Genomic DNA, 26,896 nt, shown 5'->3' with positions numbered 1-26,896 from the left:
CTTCTTCTTCTTCATCATTTAACGGCCACAACTATTCCTATGTTGCTTGCGGGACTGGTTGGATTGGTAACATACACTTGATGAACACCGAGTTTAACAAAGACAGAAAGAAAATAATTTAATCTTTTTTTCTTTATTTATGTACAATGGGCTCGAAGATCCACATCCATACTGCGGCGCGAATGACGTCACAGGATCAGCTGTCTATTCGATGAGCTGCAATCAAGAGAATGAGAACATATGTGTAAGATGGTGCACGTACCATTAAATACATACATGACCATGTACATGTAATCTTATGCCATCACAAATGGGTAATCGGGCCACACGCAGGCACCTTCAAACTCCACGTCTTGCATGCATGTTCACAATCACCTGAGTGCCAGGACTGACTACCTGTGTCCAAATGAGTGTGTATAAAATCAAAAGGATGAGAATAAAAACAAAACAAAAAAAAAAACACCCTTAGAGGCCATTTTCCCCCGCAAAGCGGGGGTTGGCCTTTTTCGGGCACCGTGGTTGTTGTTGTTTTTGTTGGTCCCCTTTTTGAAGCAATGTTTTACGGCCGGATGCCCTTCCTGCCGCCAACCCTGTTTGTCGCCTTTTACGACAAACAGGGAATTACCAGTAAACTGGTACTCAATTTGCCGACCTCGGAAGGATGACAGGCTGAGTCAACCCCCCTGGCGTTAATTCAGCGATCGACCGGGATTCGAACCCAGGATTCTAGGATCCTAAGCCGGCACCCTAACCGCTAGCCCAACACCAGGTTATGGAATGGTGTTATGTAAAAATGATGAGAATGTAAAAGTTAAATGGTGAAGATGCAAAAGTTAAATGGTGAGAATGTAAAAGTTTGGTGAGGTGTAAAAGTTAAATGTTGAAGATGCAAAAGTTAAATGGTGAAGATGCAAAAGTTAAATGGTGAGGATGTAAAAGTTAAATGGTGAGGATGTAAAAGTTAAATGGTGAGGATGTAAAAGTTAAATGGTGAGGATGTAAAAGTTAAATGGTGAGGTGTAAAAGTTAAATGGTGAGGATGTAAAAGTTAAATGGTGAGGATGTAAAAGTTAAATGGTGAGGGTGCAAAAGTTAAATGGTGAGGTGTAAAAGTTAAATGGTGAGGTGTAAAAGTTAAATGGTGAAGATGCAAAAGTTAAATGGTGAAGATGCAAAAGTTAAATGGTGAGGATGTAAAAGTTAAATGGTGAGGTGTAAAAGTTAAATGTTGAAGATGCAAAAGTTAAATGGTGAAGATGCAAAAGTTAAATGGTGAAGATGCAAAAGTTAAATGGTGAGGTGTAAAAGTTAAGTGGTGAAGATGCAAAAGTTAAATGGTGAAGATGCAAAAGTTAAATGGTGAGGGTGTAAAAGTTAAATGGTGAGGTGTAAAAGTCAAAGAGTGAGGGAGTAAAAGTAAAAAGGTGAGGGTGTAAAAGTTAAAGGTGAGGATGCAAAAGTTAAATGGTGACAGTGTAAAAGTCAAACAGTGAGGGAGTAAAAGTCAAAAGGTGTCAGTGTAAAAGTCAAAAGGTGTCAGTGTAAAAGTCAAAAGGTGTCAGTGTAAAAGTCAAAAGGTGTCAGTGTAAAAGTGAAATGGTGAAGGTGTAAAAGTCAAAGGGTGAGGGTGTAAAAGTCAAAGGGTGAGGGTGTAAAAGTCAAAGGGTGAGGGTGTAAAAGTCAAAGGGGGAGGGTGTAAAAGTCAAAGGGGGAGGGTGTAAAAGTCAAAGGAGGAGGGTGTAAAAGTTACAGAGGGAGGGTGGAAAGGTTAAATGGCGAGGATGTCGTTAACCAAGTAAGACCCTTACACTGTCGCGGAATCTTGAGCGGTTCGGCATCTCCCACGGTGACCTGGTGGAGCACACCTCGAAACTGGTACAACACCTTGAGGCTCTTCTCCTCCCCAACACATGGATCATAGAATCCCGGCATGCCCACCTGAAGGGAGGGAATACCGGTGAGGTCGAAGAGAAAACATTTTATTGGAAAACTCAATCTCTGAAGCTCTACAGGACCAACTTTAGAGGCCATTTTCCCCCACAGAGCAGGGGTTGGCTCGGATCCCAAGCCGGCACCCCAACCGCTAAGCCAACACAGTGCAATGAAGCTCTATGGTGAACGGAAAAGCATTAAAATCTTTACAACACTCGAGAACCAAATTGAAAGATCAACGTTCACCCTACTCGGCCCCATTTTACATGGTGTACGAGTGCCGCGATCGTGCGTGGTAATACCTTAGAAGCCTCCGTAACGACGAGCTTCGACTGCCGCACCAGGCACTGCAGCGGTGCTGTGACGTCAATGACTCGTGCCCGTTCCCCCGGTGCGCTGGCGTCCAGCACCAAGCGTCCGTACCACGCCTGCATTACCACCAAACCTGATGTACACATTCAAAAACCTCAATATCAGTGTCAACTTTGAGCATATTCCTTTGGTTAATTAATTAAGGTGGGAAAGGTGAGAAGGGTGCATGCGTGCATGGGTGGTGACCTTGTTACATGCATCAAATGTTTGTTTTTTTCATTTAGGTATCAAGCCTCATTGAAGAGCAGAACAACACCTGACAACAAATCAAGAAGGTGGAGGTGCATGAGAAACGGAAGCACAAGGATGTACGCTCGCACCGCAGCGTGAGAGGAGTTGCTGGTGAAAAGGGAAGGGGGTCTCAGTGGGTGTAAAAAAGCTCATGTAGAAATGGGAGTGGAGACCACAAGGCGGTGGTGGGAGGCAGACAGGTGGAGATTAAGCAGATGAACTTTTCTTGAGGATCAATGGTCTGAAAGCATCAGGACCAGTTGCAGTGGAAGAATCTGGAGTATTTTAGGAATATCAAACTTTGTGGGAGGGAAGCCCAAGCTGGAGGAAGTTTTCAGTTGAGGGAGGGCGAGGAGGTGTCAGTTAGGTACAGGAACAGAGGGATGATGGAGGCTGAGTTAAAGGGACACAATCTTGACAATTTTTAAAGATACATGTTTAAGGGGATGATATCCCTGTTCCATTAGCACAAACAAACAATTTTGGGGAGAATAATAATCCGGATAATCGTCTTTTAAAATCAGACTATTTTCTTTGCCATTATGCAAATGAGCTACCACCGTCTATTACCGTGACATCATGGGGTGTACAAATCACTGATGGCCGTGTACGTCTGCGTTTCATCACAATTTCTTCCAGCGTCCAGGATGCTGATTTGCCAAGCTTTTAACTGTTCGAATCGTGGAGAAATTTTCCCACAGAAGTAGTTTTTTTGCATCCCAGAGCAACGAAAAGAACGTCAACGTTGTGCTTTGTGGTTGAAAAACCGAGGAACAACCAAATTCAACATAAAAACACGTTCATTCAAAATAACATGTTGTTTGCGAAGACCACTTTGAGCCATCAGCGTTCGTATTTGATCAACAAGCTCACTACCTGGGAAACGAGCCTCGGAAATTTCTGAAACACGATGCCGTACCGACACTTTTCATTCACAAATCCTACACAGTGCCTCCATCAGGACCCTCTACGGTTTGGTGGCAGAATACTCCAATACAAAGACACTTAAGACATTTTATTATCCCCCGTTGGACTTAGTCCGAAACGGGGGCTTATGCATTTGCTCTCCTCCGTGCGTCCGTGTGTCCACAACCATATCTCGGAGATGTTAGGATCAATTTTGTTCACACTTGGCAAAAAGACAATACATGACGTATACATACACGACATGACCAAAAGTATGTGGACACCCCTACTAATTAGTGGATTCGGCTGTTTCAGCCACACCCATTGCTGACAGGTATATATAATCAAGCACACAGCCATGCAATCTCCATAGACAAACATTGGCAGTAAAATGGGCCGTACTGAAGAGCTCAGTGACTTTCAACGTGGCACCGTCATGGGATGCCACCTTTCCAACAAGTGAGTTCTTAAAATTTCTACCCTGCTAGGGCTGCCTCAGTCAACTGCAAGTGCTGTTATTGTGAAGTGGAAACGTCTAGGAGCAAAAACAGCTCAGCCGTGAAGTGGTAGGCCACACAAGCTCACAACAGGACCGCAAAGTGCATAAAAATCGTCTGTCCTAGGTTGCAACACTCACTACCGAGTTCCAAACTGCCTCTGGAAGCAACGTCAGCACAACAATTGTTCGTCGGGAGCTTCATGAAATGGGTTTCCATGGCCGAGCAGCCGCACACAAACCTAAGATCACCATGCGCAATTCCAAGCGTCGGCTGGAGTGGTGTAAAGTTCGCCGCTATTGGACTCTGGAGCAGTGGAAACGCGTTCTCTGGAATGATGAATCACGCTTCACCACCTGGCAGTCGGACGGATTAATCTGGGTTTGGCGGATGCCAGGAGAACGCTACCTGCCCGAATGCATAGTGCCAACTGTAAAGTTTGGTGGAGGAGGAATAATGGCCTGGGGCTGTTTTTCATGGTTCGGGCTAGGCCCCTTAGTTCCAGTGAAGGGAAATCTTAACACTAAAGCATGCAATGACATTCTAGACGATTGTGTGCTTCCAACTTTGTAGCAAGAGTTTAGGGAAGGCCCTTTCCTGTTTCAGCGTGACAATGACCCCGTGCACAAAGCGAACTCCATACAGAAATGGTTTGTCGAGATCAGTGTGGAAGAACTTGACTGGCCTGCACAGAGCCCTGACCTCAACCCCATCGAACACCTTTGGGATGAATTGGAACGCCAACTGCGAGCCAGGCCTAATCGCCCAACATCAGTGCCCGACCTCACTAATGCTCTTGTGGCTGAATGGAAGCAAATTCCCGCAGCAATGTTCCAATATCAAGTGGAAAGCCATCCCAGAAGATTGGAGGCTGTTATAGCAGCAAAGGGGGGACCAACTCCAGATTAATGCCCATGATTTCGGAATGAGATGTGTGATGTTTGGGTGTCTACATACTTTTGGTCATGTAGTATATGCACATCATTTTGTTTTGTGATGTGATCTGGCGGCCACCATCGCATAAGCTCCCCGGAATTTCATTCCAGGTGAGGTAAATAAAAGTAGTCATTGATTGAATGGGATATTATTGCTTTCAGCTTCTTCAGCTTCCAGAGCTGTCCACTAGGCCTACTAGCTAGTGTTGTGTCGTTGCCAGCGGAGTGTCCCAGTGTTACCAGTGGAGTATTATGTGTTGATTTGAAATCAGGCCCATGTGAGCAAAGCTCAGAGCTAGTCCTCAAGTAGTTATCTATACTAGCAACGGTACCCGCCCCATGGGCGGGGCTTCAATTGGGAGGCCCAAATGAAAAGGCAAAATATCAGAAATTGAAGGCTTTTTTTATTTTAAACGATTTATATAAACATCTGTTAAATCATATCACACGCAAATCATCAAAATCTAAACAGTATTTGAAGAATTTCAATAAAAGCCACATCACTTCATATCGGTAAATATTATTCCATCGTGTTTGGGAAAATTGGAAATTGGAAAAACAAGGTAGCCTATTTTACTCCAGGGGGTCCCAGGATTATCCACCCAAAATTTTGTTGTGATCGGTTCAGCCATTTTTGCGGTACCTGGGCACAGACAGACAGACAGACATTTGCTGAATTATAGTAAGATTATAAAACAGGAGTATCTGTCCGTCTGTACTTCCTGAAACGAATCCTCAGTTTTGGGGATAGCCTCGCCAAACCTTCTGTGGAAGGTTTTGGGGTCCTAGCACATGTCCTAAAGTAGGTGGGAAGTTTCAGAAATTTCTCAATACAATTATGATTTAGATTTTTCGATTTGTACGAAGTGTTTCATATCCGCCCTTTCTCGTTGGCAGATTCATCTGCATTGGTTACCACGTCAGATTGGTCAATATGCGTTTACATCACGAGTGTTTGTAACACTGTATTTTGTAATATTAATGCTATAGTATTAATTTGTGATTGGAATGGTGCTGTTTGGAATGAAAATACAGAGACTGAGTTTAAAGCAGGAAATAGCGTGAGGGTTTCCATCCGTGACATTAGCCTGATTCGGCATTTGTAGTTTCGTCATTCGGCATATTTTAGAAACAATTCTGAAATTATATCTTTAGAAACAAAAATATTTAGCATTGCGAAATTTACAAGAAATGTGTATGTGCTAATTTGACTAGTAAATTGACACAAGGTGCATACTTTTGAGTTGTGCACCTGTGTTGTCACGCGCATAGATGCAGGTAGTTCATTGGCATAACGGAAGTGCAAATAGTCCGATTTAAAAAAACGATTATCCAGCTTAGCGGTCTGGCGTTGGCTTAGCGGTCAGGGTGCTGGCTTGGGATCCTGAGATCCTGGGTTCGAATCCCGGTCGATCACTGAATTAACGCCAGGGGGGTTGACTCAGCCTGTCATCCTTCCGAGGTCGGCAAATTGAGTACCAGCTTGCTGGGATGAATGATCACGGTGTGTACCCCGGTTTAGAATAGGCACACTGTATCCGTGCGCATCGTAAGAGCGTGACCAAGGGTTGGCGTCAGGAAGGGCATCCGGCCATAAAAACATTGCCTCAAACAGGGAACCATGATTGTCATGGGGCCCGCAAGGCTAACCCCCGCTCTAGCGGGGAAAAATGGCCTTAAAACGATCATTCATATTCATTCATTCAGCTTGTTCTCCCAAATGTTTTTTTGTGCTAATGGTTCAGGGATATCATCTTAAACATATCTTCTAAAACCGTCAAGATTGTGTCCCTTTAACGCACTCAACCGTTAGCATAGGCAATGCCTGTCATGATGTCATCCTTCAAACAGGTGAGATGCATTGTCCAATAAGGGACATGACAAACTGCCACCAGATTCTGGTGGATGGTGAGAGACCGAGGTTACCTCTCAGGTGGCGATGATGTTGTGCTGTAGTACGTCCGATTACAGGAAACATGATGGTTGCAGACTTTTCGGACAAACCACATTGTCCCACCGGTGTATTTGACTTTCCAGGAGGAACAGACAAAATGCTTTCTGACAATTGCCTCACCACACCGATTGTTATACCCCGCACAGGATGTTGGGCAAGATAGCTGGAAATGTGAAGGTATGAACCAATTAAAGAGATTAAGGTGTTGAGAAAGGAGTCCGAGGCACTTTGTGCAGATATGAAGAGATAGCAGACGAGTACATGGAAGAAATATCAGTGTGCAGGCCAGACCAATCGGGGAAATATACCTGTTGTGCTCCGATGAAGGGTTAAAGTTCGAAATATCTGCAAGTAAAGTCTGGCTGCAAGTAAATAAGACTGCTACTGCAAGGGACATATATCCTGAGATATTCCATCGGAGTTGGGGGAGAGGGAGCAGGGCAGGGGCTATGGTAAAGGGAGCTTCAGATGGAAACCACAACCACCACATTGTAGATGGAGGAATGGGAGAATAGGACAATGTGTGTGGGTGGAAGAATGGGAGGATTGGGTGGTGGAGGGAGGGAGAAAGGGGCTGTGGGTGGAGAGAAGCAATTATGTGGGGCAGAGGAAGAGGATCCTCACCCATCTTTGCCTCCTCAGCTTCCACATTTCTCCGTACAGTCTCTTGCATAAGTCGTACCTGTCGCAGAGAAAGTAACATCGTTGGGAGAGCTGCTGTGAGGAGGTGCACAATATTTTCAAAGTGAATGACGAAGGCTTCGGGAATGAGAGTACAATGGCGAAAAGTGAAGGAATGCAAGGAGATATGATGATGAGAGAGAAAAGTGAATGCAATTGGTGGAGATTAAAGAGAAACAAAACATTAAAAAAAAAAAAAATTCTCCATTATCAGATCTGAAAATGATCATCATCATCGGGTCGATCTCGATCAGACAGATCTGAAAATGATCAATCTTATTCACTTTGTATCATTTAACGTTCAAAACTTCCACACTCTCTTCAATCTCATTCTTCCCCTTCAAGACAGCTGTTCCCCGGTGTAGTTCTCCAGGCTCGCCAAATCAGTCCATGTTCTGACGTGACAATGAATGGATCCAATAATTAGCACGTGGAAAAATCTTGCTGGGTTCTGGGTGTGTAGGTATCACATCACTTGATGGACATGGATCGTGAAATCATCGGCGATCTGTTATACGAGGGCACGACGAGTGGTGTCGAGAAAAAAAACCCCGCAATCATTTAAATCCTTCAAACAGCACTGGTGTTGCCTGGTGTTGGCTTAGCGGTTAGGGTGCCGGCTTGGGATCCAAGGATCCTGGGTTCGAATCCCGGTCGATCGCTGAATTAACACCAGGGGGGTTGACTCACCCTGTCATCCTTCCGAGGTCGGCAAATTGAGTACCAGTTCACTGGTAATTCCCTGTGTGTCGCAAGAGGCGACTAACAGGGTTGGCGGCAAGAAGGGCATCCGGCCATAAAACATTGCTTCAAAAAGGGGACCACGGTGCCCGAAAAAGGCTAACTTCTGCTCTGCGGGGAACAATGGCCTCTAAAGGTGGTTCTAAACAGCACGGCTGAGTGCTCTCCCAGGAAAGTAGACACTTGCCTTTTCTACTGATTACCCAAGATTCACCAGCATTGTCGTAGCCCTAAAAGCAGGAAAGCCCCTCCAGACGAGAACCTCACTTCCATTTCCGGTCCCTGGAGCAAGGAAACGTCTTGGAGCTCTGCACGGCAGCAAAAGTTAGAGTATTTTTTCCATTCGTGTTTTCGTCAATTGCTACTCGTTTTTTATTGTGCATGTGTTGCAGGGTGTTTTCCAGTTGGTGTTGATTTGCAATTCTTGCAAACTTTTGTATAATTTAATCGTTTTCTGTCTCACCCCGTGCGCGGCCTGGTTTCTCTCGGCTTCCCTACCCCCATAGGTGTTCTGTGAATTTAAGTTCTTTCCTTCGCTGTATTGCTTATTTCTTAGATTTTCTCTTCTCCCCCTAACTTCCCCGAACATCGACCACTTGTCTAACGTTTTAAATCTCTTCAAAGTCTCTTCACGTCTCTTCTCGTCACGTCACGTCACGTCTCTTCAAAGCTGTCCATGCGCGCACGCTTTCGAAGTTAAGTAACTTTACAATTGTGTTTTTGTCGAAACTGTATCTTTCTTTTGGTGTGCGTAACTATTGGTGTGTCTTTAATAGTATTCTTGGTGTTGGTTTTTCATACCTGTGTACAGAATCGTCGGTTAGTTCGTGTCGCGTATTCTGACGCCTAGTGTAGTACTAGTAGGCTACCGTGTCTGTAGTACTAGTACAGTGTGTCAGTGTAGTACTGAGGTGAAGTACAGTGTGTCAGTGTAGTACTGACGCTATCGTGTCAGTGTAGTACTGACGCCTAGTGTAGTACTAGTAGGCTACCGTGTCTGACCTTGGCTTGAGGCTTTGTTTCTGTCTCAGCGGTTCTTCGATTGCGCTCGCAATTACTTTCGGTCTCTATTTTTCACGTTTCACGTTCGGTCTCTGTCTCTGTTTTCATCTCAACTTTAAAAAAAAAAAATAATAAAAATAAAAATAAAATCCCTTCTCTGTTCTTATCCGTTGTTCGTTCTTATTTGTTCGTTGGTGCTTCGACCACGTTGTTCGTGATCACGTGTTCACGTCGTTAAAAAATGTTTCAACTGTCCCCTGAAGAACTGTATTCTGTCATATACTATAACACCTTTTTTTGCTTCTTCTTCTATAAAAGGATGCTTTCGACTTACTCACCAAATCTATTCATTCCAAAAAAAAATTCCATCTCTTACAGTTACAGTGCCTCTTTCATCCATTCCCTAAACTCTCCAGAACTCCACCCATCCTTCAGCGTCCTCAAACGTATTTTTGATTCGAAGGTCTCAAGAAACTCATTTTGCAATAAATGTTCGTTTCCCATTAATCGTACACTTTCTAAAATCCAATCTCACCCCTCCCCTCCAAATCTTCCCCATCACCCCTTCCCTCCAAAACTTCCCCATCACCCCTTCCCTCAAAAACTTCCCCATCACCCCTCCCCTTCAAAACTTGCTCATCACCCCTCCCCTCCAAATCCAACCCCTTGCCCCTCCCCTCCAAATCTTCCCCATCACCCATCTCTTTCAAATATTAACCCTTGCTCCTCCCCTCCAAATCTTCCCCATCACCCATCCCTTTCAAATATTCCCCCTTGCCCCACCCCTCCAAATCTTCCCCATCACCCATCCCTTTCAGATCTCCCCCCTTGCCCCTTCCCTCCTAAACTCCCCCCACACCCCTCCCCTCCGAGACCCTCCCTCACTCCTCCCCTCCTAGACTCCCCTCTCACCCTTCCTCCTCAAAGCATCCTCCCCGCTTCTTCCCCCTTCCAACTTTCACCTTCATCTCCCTCAACCTTCTGCCTCACTCTTCCCCCTCCTCAAATAACACCTCACTGCGCCTCACCCAATCACCATCAAACATTTTGTCGGCTCCATTCTTCCCTTTCTCCAAGCTATTCTGAAATCTCTGACACACCTTCAACAGCTCTCCCTACCTCTTCCTCCTCTTCCACATCTTACCCTACCGCTCCCCCCCCCCCCCCCCTGTTCTGTATCCGATGCTCCGCCTTCCTCTTCTTTAACAGTATGGACCTCAAACATCCGGGGCCTTCGCTCAAACTTGACTGATCTCTCCATACAGGTTGCTTCTGATAAACCAGACGTGATCTGCTAAACAGAAACTTTCCTCCTTCATGATGTCTCTGATTCCTTGGTATCTCTCCCAGGTTACTCCCTCCTCCAGTATGATAGACCTGAGCCTCGTCCTGGAGGGGGAGTTGCTATCTTTATAAAAAACTCTCTTCCTCACTCGCCCTGCACTGCCCTCTCTCCACCTCACCCCCAGGAATACCTTTGGCTACGGCTTCCCCTTCGCTCCCACCTTTTGTTCATATGTGTGTTGTACCGTCCACCAAACAGTGATGACTCCATCTACATCTCGCTGTCTGATAATATGGACCAACTTCTATCTACCCATCCCAACTCTCTCTTCCTCAAATGTGGTGATTTCAATTGTCACCATGCCAGTTGGCTGGGTGTGGGTTCCTCTCTCACCAGCCATGGCTCTTCAACAAAGGATTTCTGTGACTCACTGGGACTGACACAATCTATCAATTTCCTGACCCGGATCTCAGTCAACGGAGCATCTTCTCTTCTGGACTTGGTTATGACAAACTTCCCTGAAAATGTCTGCTGCTCTTCTTCTGCTCCAATCGGCTCATCTGATCATGTGCTTGTTAAAGTGGACATCTCTCTGACCATTCTCAGAGAGCCTCCTCAGCGTCGACGAGTCTGGCATTTCACTCAGGCCAACTGGCACGGTCTTCAAGCAGCCATCAATCATCTGGACTTGTCTCCCATCTCTACCACCTCTGACATCAACTCATCCTGGGAATTCTTCCAAAGTAAATTGCTCTCTCTCATGCACAGATTTATCCCATCTCGTCTTCAGTTGTCATACCCTTCCTCCCGTCCATGGTACACGGAATCTTGTGGTGAGGCTATTGCCCAGAAACAACTTGCTTTCGTCTCCTGGAAAGCAAATCTAACGGAAGGAAATCTCATTTCCTTTCACAAAGCCCGAAACAAGTGTGTGTCCACCCTCAGGAGAGCCAGGAAACAATATCTCTCCGTTCTCAGGACAGAACTCTCTTATCTGTCTCCCTCTTCCAAATCCTGGTGGCGTCTGGTCAAATCTGTTTCTGGTGTTTGTTCCCCCTCCATCCCCTCCCTCACCTCAAACAGCCACACGGCTGATTCCGCACGTGAAAAAGCTGAATGCCTCAACTCTGTGTTTGCCTCTAAATCTTGTGTCCCAAACCCATCCCTCTCTGTACCCACCGTACCCAGTCGTACCCAGCTGCTCCTGGACTCTGTGTCCTTTCCTCCTGACAAGGTGGAAAAGTTTCTGTCAACCCTCGACTCTGATTCTGCAACTGGACCTGACGGCATCAGCCCACGGGTCCTAAAATCCTGTTCTTAGGCTCTTTCACTCCCTCTCTCTGTTCTCTTCACCCTCTCTTTTGCTCAAGGTCATCTGCCATCTGCTTGGAAATCTGCCAACATCATCGTTTTGCACAAAAAAGGTGCAAAAACAGATCCCAGCAACTACAGACCAATCAGCCTTCTCCCAATTATCAGCAAAGTCATGGAATCCATCATTGCTTCAGATATGAAATCTTTCCTCTTCTCCAATGGCTTGATCTCTGATCATCAATTTGGTTTCAGACCTGGTCACTCTACTCTGGACATGCTGCTTCTGCTTTCTCAACAATGGATGGAGGTCCTCAATGCCAAATAGGAAATGAGAGCTGTCTCCCTTGACATATCACGTGCCTTCGATACGGTCTGGCACCCCGCTCTGCTCACCAAACTCTCCTCTTTTGGTATCCATGGAAATCTCCACGCATGGCTGGCGGACATCCTCTCTAGTCGTAGTCAACGTGTGGCCCTGAATGGGTTTCTCTCATCTCCTCTTCCTGTTCAGGCTGGAGTTCCCCAAGGCAGTGTTCTGGGCCCTGTGCTTTTTCTGGTCTTCATCAATGATCTCTCTGACTCTCTTGAAAATCCTCTCTATCTCTTTGCTGATGACTCTACTCTCTGTCGCTCCATTCTTCATCCCTCAGATCGGCAGTCTGCAGCCTCCTCACTCTCTGCAGACCTGGACAAAATCACAGACTGGGCATACAAGTGGAACATGTCTTTCAATCCTGACAAATCTCACACTCTTACGATGTCTCTCCGAAAAGACCGACTGGACAACCCTCCCATCCACTTTCTGAATAATCCTCTCCAATAAGTTCTGTCACTCAAGCTTTTGGGTCTCACTATCTGCCATGATCTTTCCTGGGAAAACCACATTTCAAATCTGGCCTCCAAAGCCAGTCGCCGACTGGGCATCCTCCGTCGTGCGAAGTTCTTCCTTGGCACACCTGAGCTCCTCACCACATACAAGGCTTTCATCCGCAGCTCAATGGAATACTGCTCTCCCCTCTGGGCTGGTGCACCTGCCTCACACCTAGCTCGTCTTCACACTGTTGAAACCAAAGCATTCAGAATCATTGGAATCTCCCGCGATGAAGCTAACTCCAAGGGCCTCTCACTCACTCACCGCAGGCAGGTTGGTGGTCTTTCCGTCTTCTACCGACTCCTCTCTGGCCTTGCCCCCCCAGCTCTCTCTGGGCTCTGTCCAGCAAATATTCCTACAGGTCGCACAAGATCTGCCTGCAACCCTCTTATGGTCAAACTGCCAAAATCAAGACTCTCTGCTCACCTTCACTCCTTCATTCCTCTTTTCTCCCACCTCTGGAACAAACTCCCTCACTCTCTTCAATCCCACTCCACCCTCCAGGTCTTTAAAACAGCTGTTCATCACCATCTCTTATCTTCCCCCATCCAAAACATTGATCTTTTCTATCCCCGCTAATTTCACCCCAATTCCACTTTTTTGAAATACCAACTTCTGTCCTGGAAGTCCTTGGTGTCCTTGTGTTTGATACTTCTGCCACCCCCCTCCCCCCAAGCCCTCTCCCTCCCACACATCTCCCTGCTCTTAAATGTTGTGTGCCCTCAAGTGTTTGTGTGCTTCCCCTTCTCTTGTCTTCCGCTCCCTCTTTTTATATATTTTGTTTGTCTGGTTGATTTGTTTGTGAAGTAAATGTCAGCTCTTTCACGAGCCTCGATTCAGTATACAAAAAAAACAAAAAAAAACAAAACAAAACCCAAGACACCATGGAACGAGCAGAGAGTCCCATAACAAGGCATTAACATGTAAACAAGAATGCTTCCGATTGAATCAAACATTCGCACCACTTCCCTGTTATGTGCCCCATGGACAAACAACCCTCACCCCTCCCCACCACCACAAACAAGTAATTATTCTGAGGTCAAGCAGAGCGAGGGATCGCCTGTAACCATGTGCGGTGGTACTTTCATGGTTTCGTGGTACTGACCGCTGCCTCTGCTTCTTCCTTGTGTTTTTGCATTTCACTTGAACGGTTCTCCCTTTGCTCTTGCACTTCTCTGTCACCAGGACACACACATCACGTAACCATCATTGCACATAGATAACTTGATCCCAAACAGAAGCAGCTTTCCATCAACTCATCACTAGGATTACTGAATGGAAATGTCACAAAATCAAAAATTTACATCATCCATCCGGTAGACTACGATGGCTCATCTATTACAAAAAAACATATGGGCAATACTCCTGGGTGCTCACCTGGTAGAATAAATAGAATACAACACTGACTTCGGGTATTTTAAACCAATTTCAATGGTTGCTAGAAGACAGGGCAGCATGAAGAATCATACTAACATAATCATAAGACTTTAAACAAATGAACAAAAAAAATACCTATTTTGGGGGGCAACCCCCATTCATCCCTCCCCCCCCCCATCCTGTATACCTCCTCAGACGCCAATTTTTCTAATGCCTTGAACAAATATTGGTACATCACGGGTGATGAAGGTTGTGGTGAAGTTTCATTGAAATTGTGTGGGTAGTTTCAGAGAAATGAGCAAATACCTATTTTGGGGGGCCCAGTAGACCCCTCAAATACCCCAGTAGACCCCTCGGGGCCCGATTTTTAAAAAATGCAGTGAGCACACTTTGGTACAACATGGGTAATGAAGGTTGTGGTCAAGTTTCATCAGAATTGTGTGTGTGTATTCTCAGAAAAAAGCAAATACCTTTTGGGGGACAACTCCACCCATACACCCCCCAGGGTCCGATTTTTTTAATGCCGTGAACAAGCTTTGGTACAACACGGGTGATGAAGGTTGTGGTCAAGTTTCATTGAAATTGTGTGTGTAGTTTCAGAGAAGAAAGCAAATATCTATATTGGGATGGGGTGGAGGAGGGGTCAAACCTGGATCCACTTTGACCCCCAGTAAACCCCCTTAGACTTCGATTTTTAGCCGCGTCGTAAGACGCTGGTCATAGAGTGCCCTCTTCTGTTGTTGTTGTTGTTCTTCTTCTTGTTCTTCTTCTTGTTCTTGCAGAGAAGACAAAACCTCAAAGCTCCACCAATTCTGGGAACCATAGCTCCACCCATTGTGGGAGAGGCTTCATATAAACAAATATCCACCATTTTATTAACTCGCATAGCTTTGAGGCCTGTTTTGTAGGCCCGTGGTGTCTTCCTCTCTCACACAGTTTTATTTCAAATCAAATTCGATATATCATTTCATTTTTCACAGTCGCTAACATAGTTTTAGACTCGGTTGAAAAAAAACGGGAAGAAAATCCGATGAAAGTTGCCCTTTATAGAACGAAATGAATTCTCAAAGGCCTGTAACTTCAAGTCCATTGAGATTTTTTTTTTTTTTATCGCGGCATGGTCAGTCATACACCGCCCGAAATAACAGACGGGAAAATGCCGAGATATATTAAAAATTCGTCCATTTGATGACAATCGTCACGATAAAATATTTAATTTATACGTCGTCACAATAATGTGGAGAGAGGAGCAGAGCTTCGTTCACGTGTCGCCACATACGGGAAATTGCCGAGATATATATTTTTTAAATCGCGGCATGGTCAGTCATACACCGCCTGAAATAACAGACGGGAAAATGCCGAGATATATTAAAAATTCGTCCATTTGATGACAATCGTCACGATGAAATATTTAATTTATACGTCGTCACAATAATGTGGAGAGAGGAGCATAGCTTCGTTCACGTGTCGCCACACACGGGAAATTGCCGAGATATATATATTTTTAAATCGCGGCATGGTCAGTCAGACACCGCCTGAAATAACAGACGGGAAAATGCCGAGATATATTAAAAATTCGTCGCCACACACGGGAAATTGCCGAGATATATTTTCACTTTGCACAAAAATAACATCAAGTAATCGAATCAATAGGAATGTCCTGTGCCTATAACATCGACGTTATAGGCACAGCTGCATCTAGGCATTGTGTAACATCGACGCCGCTTTTGTTTTAATTAAAACTTTTTGTACTTGTTTTTAATGCTGTGAACAAACTTTAGTCACAACACAACAAATATCATTTGTGCCAAATTAGGTCGCAATTCCTTCAGCGGTTTCAGAGAAGAAGTTTCAAGTGTTTACGGACTGACGACGCGCCATCGCATAAGCTCCCCTGAAGAACTTCGTTCCAGGTGAGCTAATAAGAGCGTGTGTGTGCGTGTGCGTGTGTGTGTGTGTGTGAGTGTGTGTGTGTGTGTCACCGTCCCCTCACCCTCACCGTCCCCGGTCCTCATCTTTATCAGGCCTGCCAAATCTCAGGCCATATTCGTGTGTTTTTGTCGCACAACGGAGCGAAAGGGGGACTATGGTTTTCCCCTCCGTCCATGTGTCCGTCCGTGCGTGCGGGCGTGCGTGTTTGCGTGCGGGCATGCGTGCGTGCGTGCGTAAGCGAAGGACCGCATTCGAATTTGGTGTGTGGGTGCAACCCACGTCAAAATCCAAGATGGTCGCCGCCATGTATGTCTGATGCCATGTATGTCTGAACCTTGTGAGATGAATATCTTGAAAAATAAGCGAAGTACCAACTTCTAATTTGGTGTGTGGGTGTATCTCGGCATGAGGAAGAACGCTATTGAACATTGGGTCGCCACGTCAAAATCCAAGATGGCCACCGCCATGTATGTCTGAACCTTGTGAGATGAATATCTTGAAAAATAAGTGAAGTACCAACTTCTAATATGGTGTGTGGGTGTATCTCGGCATAAGGAAGAACGCTATTGAAAATTGGGTCGTCACGTCAAAATACAAGATGGCCACCACCATATATATGTCTGAACCTTGTGAGCGAAATATCTCAAAAAATAAGCGAAGTACCAACTTCTAATCTGGCGTGTGGGTGTATCTTGGCACAAGGAAGGACGCTGTTTAAAATTGGGTCGCCACGTCAAAATCCAAGATGGCCGCCGCCATGTATGTCTGAACCTTGTGAGATGAATATCTTGAAAAATAAGCGAAGTACCAACGTCTAATCTGGTGTGTGGGTGTATCTCGGCATCAGGAAGAACGCTATTGAAAATTGGGTCGCCACGTCAAAATCCAAGATGGCGGCCGCCATGTATGTCTGAACCTTGTGAGATGAATATCTTCAAAAATAAGCGAAGTACCAACTTCTAATTTGGTGTGTGGGTGTATCTCGGCATAAGGAAGAACACTATTGAAAATTGGGTCGCCACGTCAATGTCCAAGATGGCCGCCGCCATGTATGTCTGAACCTTGTGAGATGAATATCTTGAAAAATAAGAGAAGTACCAACTTCTAATTTGGTGTGTGGGTGTATCTCGGCATAAGGAAGAACACTATTGAAAATTGGGTCGCCACGTCAAAATCCAAGATGGCCGCCACCATATATATATATATATGTCTGAACATTGTGAGCGAAATATCTTGAAGAATAAGCGAAGTACCAACGTCTAATCTGGTGTGTGGGTGTATCTAGGCATAAGGAAGAACGCTATTGAAAATTGGGTCGCCACGTCAAAATCCAAGATGGCCGCCTCCATGTATGTCTGAACCTTGTGAGCGAAATATCATATCATAGCATGTTTTCTGCGTCTTCCACTTTGTCAACTCCACTTTGTCAACTCCACTCTTTGCTGATGACTCCACTCTCTGCCGCTCCATTCCTCTTCCCTCAGATCGGCAGTCTGCAGCCTCCTCACTCTCTGAAGACCTGGACAAAATCACAGACTGGTCAAACATGTGGAACATGTCTTTCAATCCTGACAAATCTCACACTCTTACTATGTCTCTCCGAAAAGATCGACTGGACAACCCTCCCATCTACTTTCTCAACAATCCTCTCCAAGAAGTTCTGTCGCTCAAGCTTTTGGGTCTCACCATCTGCCATGATCTTTCTTGGGAAAACCACATTTCCAAGCTGGCCTCCAAAGCCAGTCGCCGACTGGGCATCGTCCGTCGTGCGAAGTCCTTCCTAGGCACACCTGAGCTCCTCACCACATACAAGGCTTTCATCCGCAGCTCAATGGAATACTGTTCTCCCCTATGGGCTGGTGTTCCTGCCTCACACCTGGCTCGGCTTCACGCTGTTGAATCCAAAGCTTTCAGAATCATTGGAATCTCCCGCGATGAAGCTATCTCTGAGGGCCTTTCACTCACTCACCGCAGGCAGGTAGGTGGTCTTTCTGTCTTCTACCGACTCCTCTCCGGCCTTGCTCCCCCAGCTCTCTCTGTGCTCTGTCCCCCAAATATTCCTACAGGTCGCACAAGATCTGCCAGCAAGCCTCTGATGGTTAAACTGCCGAAATCTCGGCTCTCTGCTCACCTTCACTCTTTCATTCCTCTTTTCTCCCGCCTCTGGAACAAACTCCCACACTCACTTCAATCACACTCCTCCCTCCAGGTCTTCAAAACAGCTGTTCACCACCATCTCTTATCTTCCCCCATCCAAAACCTTGATCTTTTCTACCCCCACTAATTCACCCCAGATCCACCTTGTTTGAAATTCCAACTTCTTTCCTGGAAGTCTTGGCAGTGTCCATATGTTTTATACCTCTCCCACCCCCCCTCCCCCTTCCCATGCCTCCCCCCCAAAGCCCTCTCCCTCCCACAGTTCTCTCGATGTCTCCATGTCTCTCGGTCCCTGCTCTCAAATGTTGTGTTTGTGTCCTAGGCACACCTTCCTAGGCACACCTGAGCTCCTCACTACATACAAGGCTTTCATCCGCAGCTCAATGGAATACTGTTCTCCCCTATGGGCTGGTGCTCCTGCCTCACACCTGGCTCGGCTTCACTCGGTGTTCACTCGGTGAACAGCTCGGTGTTTGTGTCCTTCCCCCTCTCTCCCCATCTTGTCTACCGCTCCCGATGTTATTTGTTTTGTGTGTCTGTTTGTCTTTCTGTGTGATTAATGTTCGCTCTTTCACGAGCCTCGATCTTGTATACAAAAAAAAAACAAAAAAAAAAACACATCACTTCACCGACGGGGGACCTCGGCGTAATGCTTGTCGCTTGTTAATACCAATTGTTGTTAATTAATACCAATTTAATACCAATTGTTAATATGGAACCAATGAAGGCCTGTACAGACCCAATGAAATATGGAACCAATGAAACACTGTGTGGAACCAATGAAGGACTGTACAGACCCAATGAAATATGGCACCAATGAAACACTGTGTGGAACCAATGAAGGCCTGTAGAGACCCAATGAAATATGGAACCAATGAAACACTGTGTGGAACCAATGAAGGACTGTACAGACCCAATGAAATATGGCACCAATGAAACACTGTATGGGCCCAATTAAATATATGGAACCAATGAAACACTGTATGGACCCAATGACGCACTGTACGGGCCCAATTAAATATATGGAACCAATGAAACACTGTATGGACGCAATGAAATATGGACCCGATGAAGCACTGTATGGACCCAATGAAGCACTGTATGGACCCAATTAAATATGGAACCAATGAAACTGTATGGACCCAATGACGCACTGTACGGGCGCAATTAAAGATATGGAACCAATGAAACACTGTATGGACCCAATTAAATATGGAACCGATGAAGCACTGTATGGAACCAATGAAGCACTGTATGGACCCAATTAAATATGGAACCAATGAAACACTGTATGGACCCAATGAAACACTGTATGGAACCAATGAAATATTGAACCAATGGGGAGCATGTACACAATGTACACAACCAATACACAATGAAGCACTGTATGGACCCAACGAAGCACTGTACGGACCCAATGAAGCACTGTATGGACCCAATGAAGCAATGTATGGAACCAATTAAATATGGAACCGATGAAACACTGTATGGAACCAATGACGCACTGTACAGGCCCAATTAAATATATGGAACCAATGAAACACTGTATGGACCCAATGAAATATGGACGCGATGAAGCACTGTATGGACCCAATGAAGCACTGTATGGACCCAATGAAGCACTGTATGGACCCAATTAAATATGGAACCAATGAAGCACTGTATGGAACCAATGAAGCACTGTAGGGACCCAATTAAATATGGAACCAATGAAACTGTATGGACCCAATGAAACACTGTATGGAACCAATGAAATATTGAACCAATGAAGCACTGTATGGACCCAATGAAGCACTATGGACACAATGAAGCACTGTATGGACCCAACGAAGCACTGTACAGACCCAATGAAGCACTGTATGGACCCAATGAAGCACTGTATGGAACCAATGAAGCACTGTATGGACCCAATTAAATATGGAACCAATGAAGCACTGTATGGACCCAATGAAATATGGAACCAATGAAGCACTGTATGGAACCAATGAAGCACTGTATGGCCCCAATTAAATATGGAACCAATGAAACACTGTATGGACCCAATGAAACACTGTATGGAACCAATGAAATATTGAACCAATGAAGCACTGTATGGACCCAATGAAGCACTGTATGGAACCAACGAAGCACTATATGGACCCAATTAAATATGGAACCAATGAGGACTGTATGGACCCAATGAAATATGGAACCAATGAAACACTGTATGGAACCAATGAAATATGGAACCAATGAAACACTGTATGGAACCAATGAAACACTGTATGGAACCAATGAAATATGCAACCAATGAAACACTGTATGGAACCAATGAAATATGGAACCAATGAAACACTGTATGGAACCAATGAAACACTGTATGGAACCAATGAAATATGGAACCAATGAAACACTGTATGGAACCAATGAAAGATGGAAACAATGAAACATTGAAACACTGTATGGAACCAATGAAACACTGTATGGAACCAATGAAATATGGAACCAATGAAGCACTGTATGGAACCAATGAAAGATGGAAACAATGAAACATTGAAACACTGTATGGAACCAATAAAACACTGTATGGAACCAATGAAATATGGAACCAATGAAACACTGTATGGAACCAATGAAATATGGAACCAATGAAACACTGTATGGAACCAATGAAATATGGAATCAATGAAACACTGTATGGAACCAATGAAAGATGGAACCAATGAAACACTGCATGGAACCAATGAAATATGGAACCAATGAAACACTGTATGGAACCAAAGAAATATGGAACCAATGAAACACTGCATGGAACGAATGAAATATGGAACCAATGAAACACTGTATGGAACCAATGAAATATGGAACCAATGAAACACTGCATGGAACCAATGAAATATGGAACCAATGAAACACTGTATGGAACCAATGAAATATGGAACCAATGAAACACTGTATGGAACCAATGAAATATGGAACCAATGAAACACTGCATGGAACCAATGAAATATGGAACCAATGCAATGAAACTGCATGGAACCAATGAAATATGGAACCAATGAAACACTGTATGGAACCAATGAAATATGGACCCAATGAAACACTGTATGGAACCAATGAAATATGGAACCAATGAAACACTGGATGGAACCAATGAAATATGGAACCAATGAAACACTGCATGGAACCAATGAAACACTGTATGGACCCAATGAAAGACTGTATGGAACCAATGAAATATGGAACCAATGAAACACTGCATGGAACCAATTAAATATGGAACCAATGAAACACTGCATGGAACCAATTAAATATGGAACCAATGAAACACTGCATGGAACCAATGAAACACTGTATGGAACCAATTAAATATGGAACCAATGAAATATGGAACCAATGAAACACTGTATGGAACCAATTAAATATGGAACCAATGAAACACTGTATGGAACCAATTAAATATGGAACCAATGAAATATGGAACCAATGAAACACTGTATGGAACCAATGAAATATGGAACCAATGAAACACTGCATGGAACCAATGAAACACTGTATAGAACCAATGAAACACTGCATGGAACCAATGAAATATGGAACCAATGAAACACTATGGAACCAATGAAAGATGGAAACAATGAAACATTGAAACACTGTATGGAACCAATGAAACACTGTATGGAACCAATGAAATATGGAACCAATGAAGCACTGTATGGAACCAATGAAAGATGGAAACAATGAAACATTGAAACACTGTATGGAACCAATAAAACACTGTATGGAACCAATGAAATATGGAACCAATGAAACACTGTATGGAACCAATGAAATATGGAACCAATGAAACACTGTATGGAACCAATGAAATATGGAATCAATGAAACACTGTATGGAACCAATGAAAGATGGAACCAATGAAACACTGCATGGAACCAATGAAATATGGAACCAATGAAACACTGTATGGAACCAAAGAAATATGGAACCAATGAAACACTGCATGGAACGAATGAAATATGGAACCAATGAAACACTGTATGGAACCAATGAAATATGGAACCAATGAAACACTGCATGGAACCAATGAAATATGGAACCAATGAAACACTGTATGGAACCAATGAAATATGGAACCAATGAAACACTGTATGGAACCAATGAAATATGGAACCAATGAAACACTGCATGGAACCAATGAAATATGGAACCAATGCAATGAAACTGCATGGAACCAATGAAATATGGAACCAATGAAACACTGTATGGAACCAATGAAATATGGACCCAATGAAACACTGTATGGAACCAATGAAATATGGAACCAATGAAACACTGGATGGAACCAATGAAATATGGAACCAATGAAACACTGCATGGAACCAATGAAACACTGTATGGACCCAATGAAAGACTGTATGGAACCAATGAAATATGGAACCAATGAAACACTGCATGGAACCAATTAAATATGGAACCAATGAAACACTGCATGGAACCAATTAAATATGGAACCAATGAAACACTGCATGGAACCAATGAAACACTGTATGGAACCAATTAAATATGGAACCAATGAAATATGGAACCAATGAAACACTGTATGGAACCAATTAAATATGGAACCAATGAAACACTGTATGGAACCAATTAAATATGGAACCAATGAAATATGGAACCAATGAAACACTGTATGGAACCAATGAAATATGGAACCAATGAAACACTGCATGGAACCAATGAAACACTGTATAGAACCAATGAAACACTGCATGGAACCAATGAAATATGGAACCAATGAAACACTATGGAACCAATTAAATATGGAACCAATTAAATATGGAACCAATGAAATATGGAACCAATGAAACACTGTATGGAACCAATGAAATATGGAACCAATGAAACACTGCATGGAACCAATGAAATATGGAACCAATGAAACACTGCATGGAACCAATGAAATATGGAACCAATGAAACACTGCATGGAACCAATGAAACACTGCATGGAACCAATTAAATATGGAACAAATGAAACACTGCATGGAACCAATTAAATATGGAACCAATGAAAGACTGTATGGAACCAATTAAATATGGAACCAATGAAACACTGTATGGAACCAATTAAATATGGAACCAATGAAACTGCATGGAACCAATGAAACTGCATGGAACCAATGAAACACTGTATGGAACCAATTAAATATGGAAGCAATGAAACACTGCATGGAACCAATGAAACACTGTATGGAACAATTAAATATGGAACCAATTAAATATGGAACCAATGAAACACTGTATGGAACCAATTAAATATGGAACCAATGAAATATGGAACCAATGAAACACTGTATGGAACCAATGAAATATGGAACCAATGAAGCACTGTATGGAACCAATTAAATATGGAACCAATGAAGCACTGTATGGAACCAATTAAATATGGAACCAATGAAGCACTGTATGGAACCAATGAAATATGGAACCAATGAAGCACTGTATGGAACCAATTAAATATGGAACCAATGAAACACTGTATGGAACCAATTAAATATGGAACCAATGAAACTGCATGGAACCAATGAAACTGCATGGAACCAATGAAACACTGTATGGAACCAATTAAATATGGAAGCAATGAAACACTGCATGGAACCAATGAAACACTGTATGGAACAATTAAATATGGAACCAATTAAATATGGAACCAATGAAACACTGTATGGAACCAATTAAATATGGAACCAATGAAATATGGAACCAATGAAACACTGTATGGAACCAATGAAATATGGAACCAATGAAACACTGCATGGAACCAATGAAACACTGCATAGAACCAATGAAACACTGCATGGAACCAATGAAATATGGAACCAATGAAACACTATGGAACCAATTAAATATGGAACCAATTAAATATGGAACCAATGAAATATGGAACCAATGAAACACTGTATGGAACCAATGAAATATGGAACCAATGAAACACTGCATGGAACCAATGAAATATGGAACCAATGAAACACTGCATGGAACCAATGAAATATGGAACCAATGAAACACTGCATGGAACCAATAAAACACTGCATGGAACCAATTAAATATGGAACCAATGAAACACTGCATGGAACCAATTAAATATGGAACCAATGAAAGACTGTATGGAACCAATTAAATATGGAACCAATGAAACTGCATGGAACCAATGAAACTGCATGGAACCAATGAAACACTGTATGGAACCAATTAAATATGGAAGCAATGAAACACTGCATGGAACCAATGAAACACTGTATGGAACAATTAAATATGGAACCAATTAAATATGGAACCAATGAAACACTGTATGGAACCAATTAAATATGGAACCAATGAAATATGGAACCAATGAAACACTGTATGGAACCAATGAAATATGGAACCAATGAAAATGCATGGAACCAATGAAACACTGTATAGAACCAATGAAACACTGCATGGAACCAATGAAACACTGTATGGAACCAATTAAATATGGAACCAATGAAATATGGAACCAATGAAACACTGTATGGAACCAATGAAATATGGAACCAATGAAACACTGCATGGAACCAATGAAATATGGAACCAATGAAATACTGCATGGAACCAATGAAACACTGCATGGAACCAATGAAACACTGTATAGAACCAATGAAACACTGTATAGAACCAATGAAACACTGCATGGAACCAATGAAATATGGAACCAATTAAATATGGAACCAATGAAACTGCATGGAACCAATGAAATATGGAACCAATGAAACACTGCATGGAACCAATGAAACACTGCATGGAACCAATGAAACACTGCATGGAACCAATGAAATATGGAACCAATTAAATATGGATCCAATGAAACACTGTATGGAACCAATTAAATATGGAACCAATGAAACACTGCATGGAACCAATGAAACACTGCATGGAACCAATGAAATATGGAACCAATGAAATATGGAACCAATGAAACACTGTATGGAACCAATTAAATATGGAACCAATGAAACACTGCATGGAACCAATGAAACACTGCATGGAACCAATGAAACACTGCATGGAACCAATGAAACACTGCATGGAATCGATAAAATACAGATTGCAAAATACGACTGGAAAGTACAGTAAAGCACATCAAATGAATGGTTAATTGAATGCAAAGATTCGTAGTTTCATAATCTCCTGGAGCATTGGATGTTTCTCTTCATTCAAATCTCCAGCCTCGGCATCGCTGTCCCCACAAGCTCATTCGGGATTGTTGCCCGGTCCAGCTTTCAATATTACCTCGTTACGGTCAATATTACCTCGTTGAAGTACAGTACAGTAGTTGCGAACCATGCAGTCTTGTGCTACACATGCTGGCCAAGCACGTTGTTTGTAACACTACGGCGTGACTGGTAACGGTACATGTACCTCATGCACATTCATTGTTTGCTCTGGTACCGTGTTTTCTCTTAAAAAGGCAAGTATATTTGTACGTTGTTAAATTTGTGCTTCTCTGTTGTAGCACGAAATGTGTGAAATTAATGTTGTGTGAAAATCTCCACTTTTACAATAATCTATTTACTTGGAACAAAAAATCGTATCCGTTTTTAAATCGCAAGAACGTCTTTTAAAAAGCCTGTCCTTCCAGGATGGAAGAAGAAGAAGAAGAAGGAAGAAAATGTAGCAGTTCCAATGGTACAACAGCAGGAACCCTTTAGGATAAAATGTGAAGGGCATTTAAGGAGCACACAAGTTTATATCTAGCATATACGTATAATACATTGTGTGTTTGTACTTTGTACAGATGTCTGATGTCTGTCCCCCTTCATAAGGACGATTTCAGGAGGGATTTAAAGACCAATCTTTTAACAAAGACTGTGTGTTCACTATGGTCAAAACACCCAAAAGACTCATGGCATAAGATCCCAATGACTCAAAGTCCAAGAGGATCCAAAAGAAGACACTGAGGACCAAAAAAAAAACAAAGCCCCAAAACAACCCAAAGACCCAAAACAACCCAAAGACACAAAACAACCCAAAGACCCAAAACAACCCAAAGACCCAAAACACCCCAAAGATCCTAAACACCCTAAATAATTAAAAGATCCCGAAGAACAAAAAGACCCAGATGACCAAAATACACCAAGGACCCTTAAAGACCCCAAATACCTGAAAGACCCAGAGGACCCCAGAGACACAAAAGACCCCAAAGCCCCAAAAGACCCTAAAGAGCAAAAAGACCCAGATGACCCAAAAGATGCCAAAGACCACAAATACCTGAAGACCTAGAGGACCAAAAAAACCCAGAAGACCCAAATGACCCAGAGGACCCCGGATACCCAAAAGACCCTGAATACCCCATAGACAAAAACTACCCAAGGACCCAAAATGCCCAGAGGATGCAAATGACCCAGAGAATGGTTCGGTGGACTTTTGGGTCTTCTGGGTGTTTTGGGTCCTCGGGGGAAACATAATGCCTCAGGTGACTTCGTCGGCAGAACCATAACAATGGGAAAATTAGCTAATTCGACTTGTAATCGACATCGACTTCGACGCCGAAAAATACAGCACTCAAAACGCGAACCACAAAAAACCCTAAACAATCCAAATGATGATCCACAATCATACATGTCATCCCACTAACCCCCATGCGAAGCCACAGGTCCAAATATGGCCTGACGAAGTCACAAATTATCGACTGCGAGTTTAAAGT

At 43.4% G+C, this 26,896-nt stretch overlaps 1 protein-coding gene across 1 annotated transcript in view; it reads right to left on the bottom strand.

The window, feature by feature from the left end:
• Nucleotides 1-117: 117 nt before the first annotated feature.
• The window catches only part of DNAJC11 (DnaJ heat shock protein family (Hsp40) member C11), a 53,329-nt gene continuing 26,550 nt past the window's right edge, over nt 118-26,896 (bottom strand). Inside the window, exons 13-17 of the mRNA XM_068107323.2 lie at nt 13,827-13,896; nt 7,452-7,509; nt 2,235-2,377; nt 1,809-1,938; nt 118-216 (exon numbers count right to left, since the gene is read on the bottom strand). Coding sequence (XP_067963424.2) covers nt 197-216; nt 1,809-1,938; nt 2,235-2,377; nt 7,452-7,509; nt 13,827-13,896 — 421 coding nt within the window. The 3' untranslated portion in view covers nt 118-196. The remainder of the gene's footprint in view (nt 217-1,808; nt 1,939-2,234; nt 2,378-7,451; nt 7,510-13,826; nt 13,897-26,896) is intronic.

This window comes from Myxine glutinosa, chromosome 2 (assembly GCF_964187855.1).
Source record: "Myxine glutinosa chromosome 2, kmMyxGlut1.1, whole genome shotgun sequence".
Taxonomy (NCBI): domain Eukaryota; kingdom Metazoa; phylum Chordata; class Myxini; order Myxiniformes; family Myxinidae; genus Myxine; species Myxine glutinosa.
Note: the sequence above shows the minus strand (reverse complement) of the source record. Positions and strands in the feature narration are given on the sequence as shown.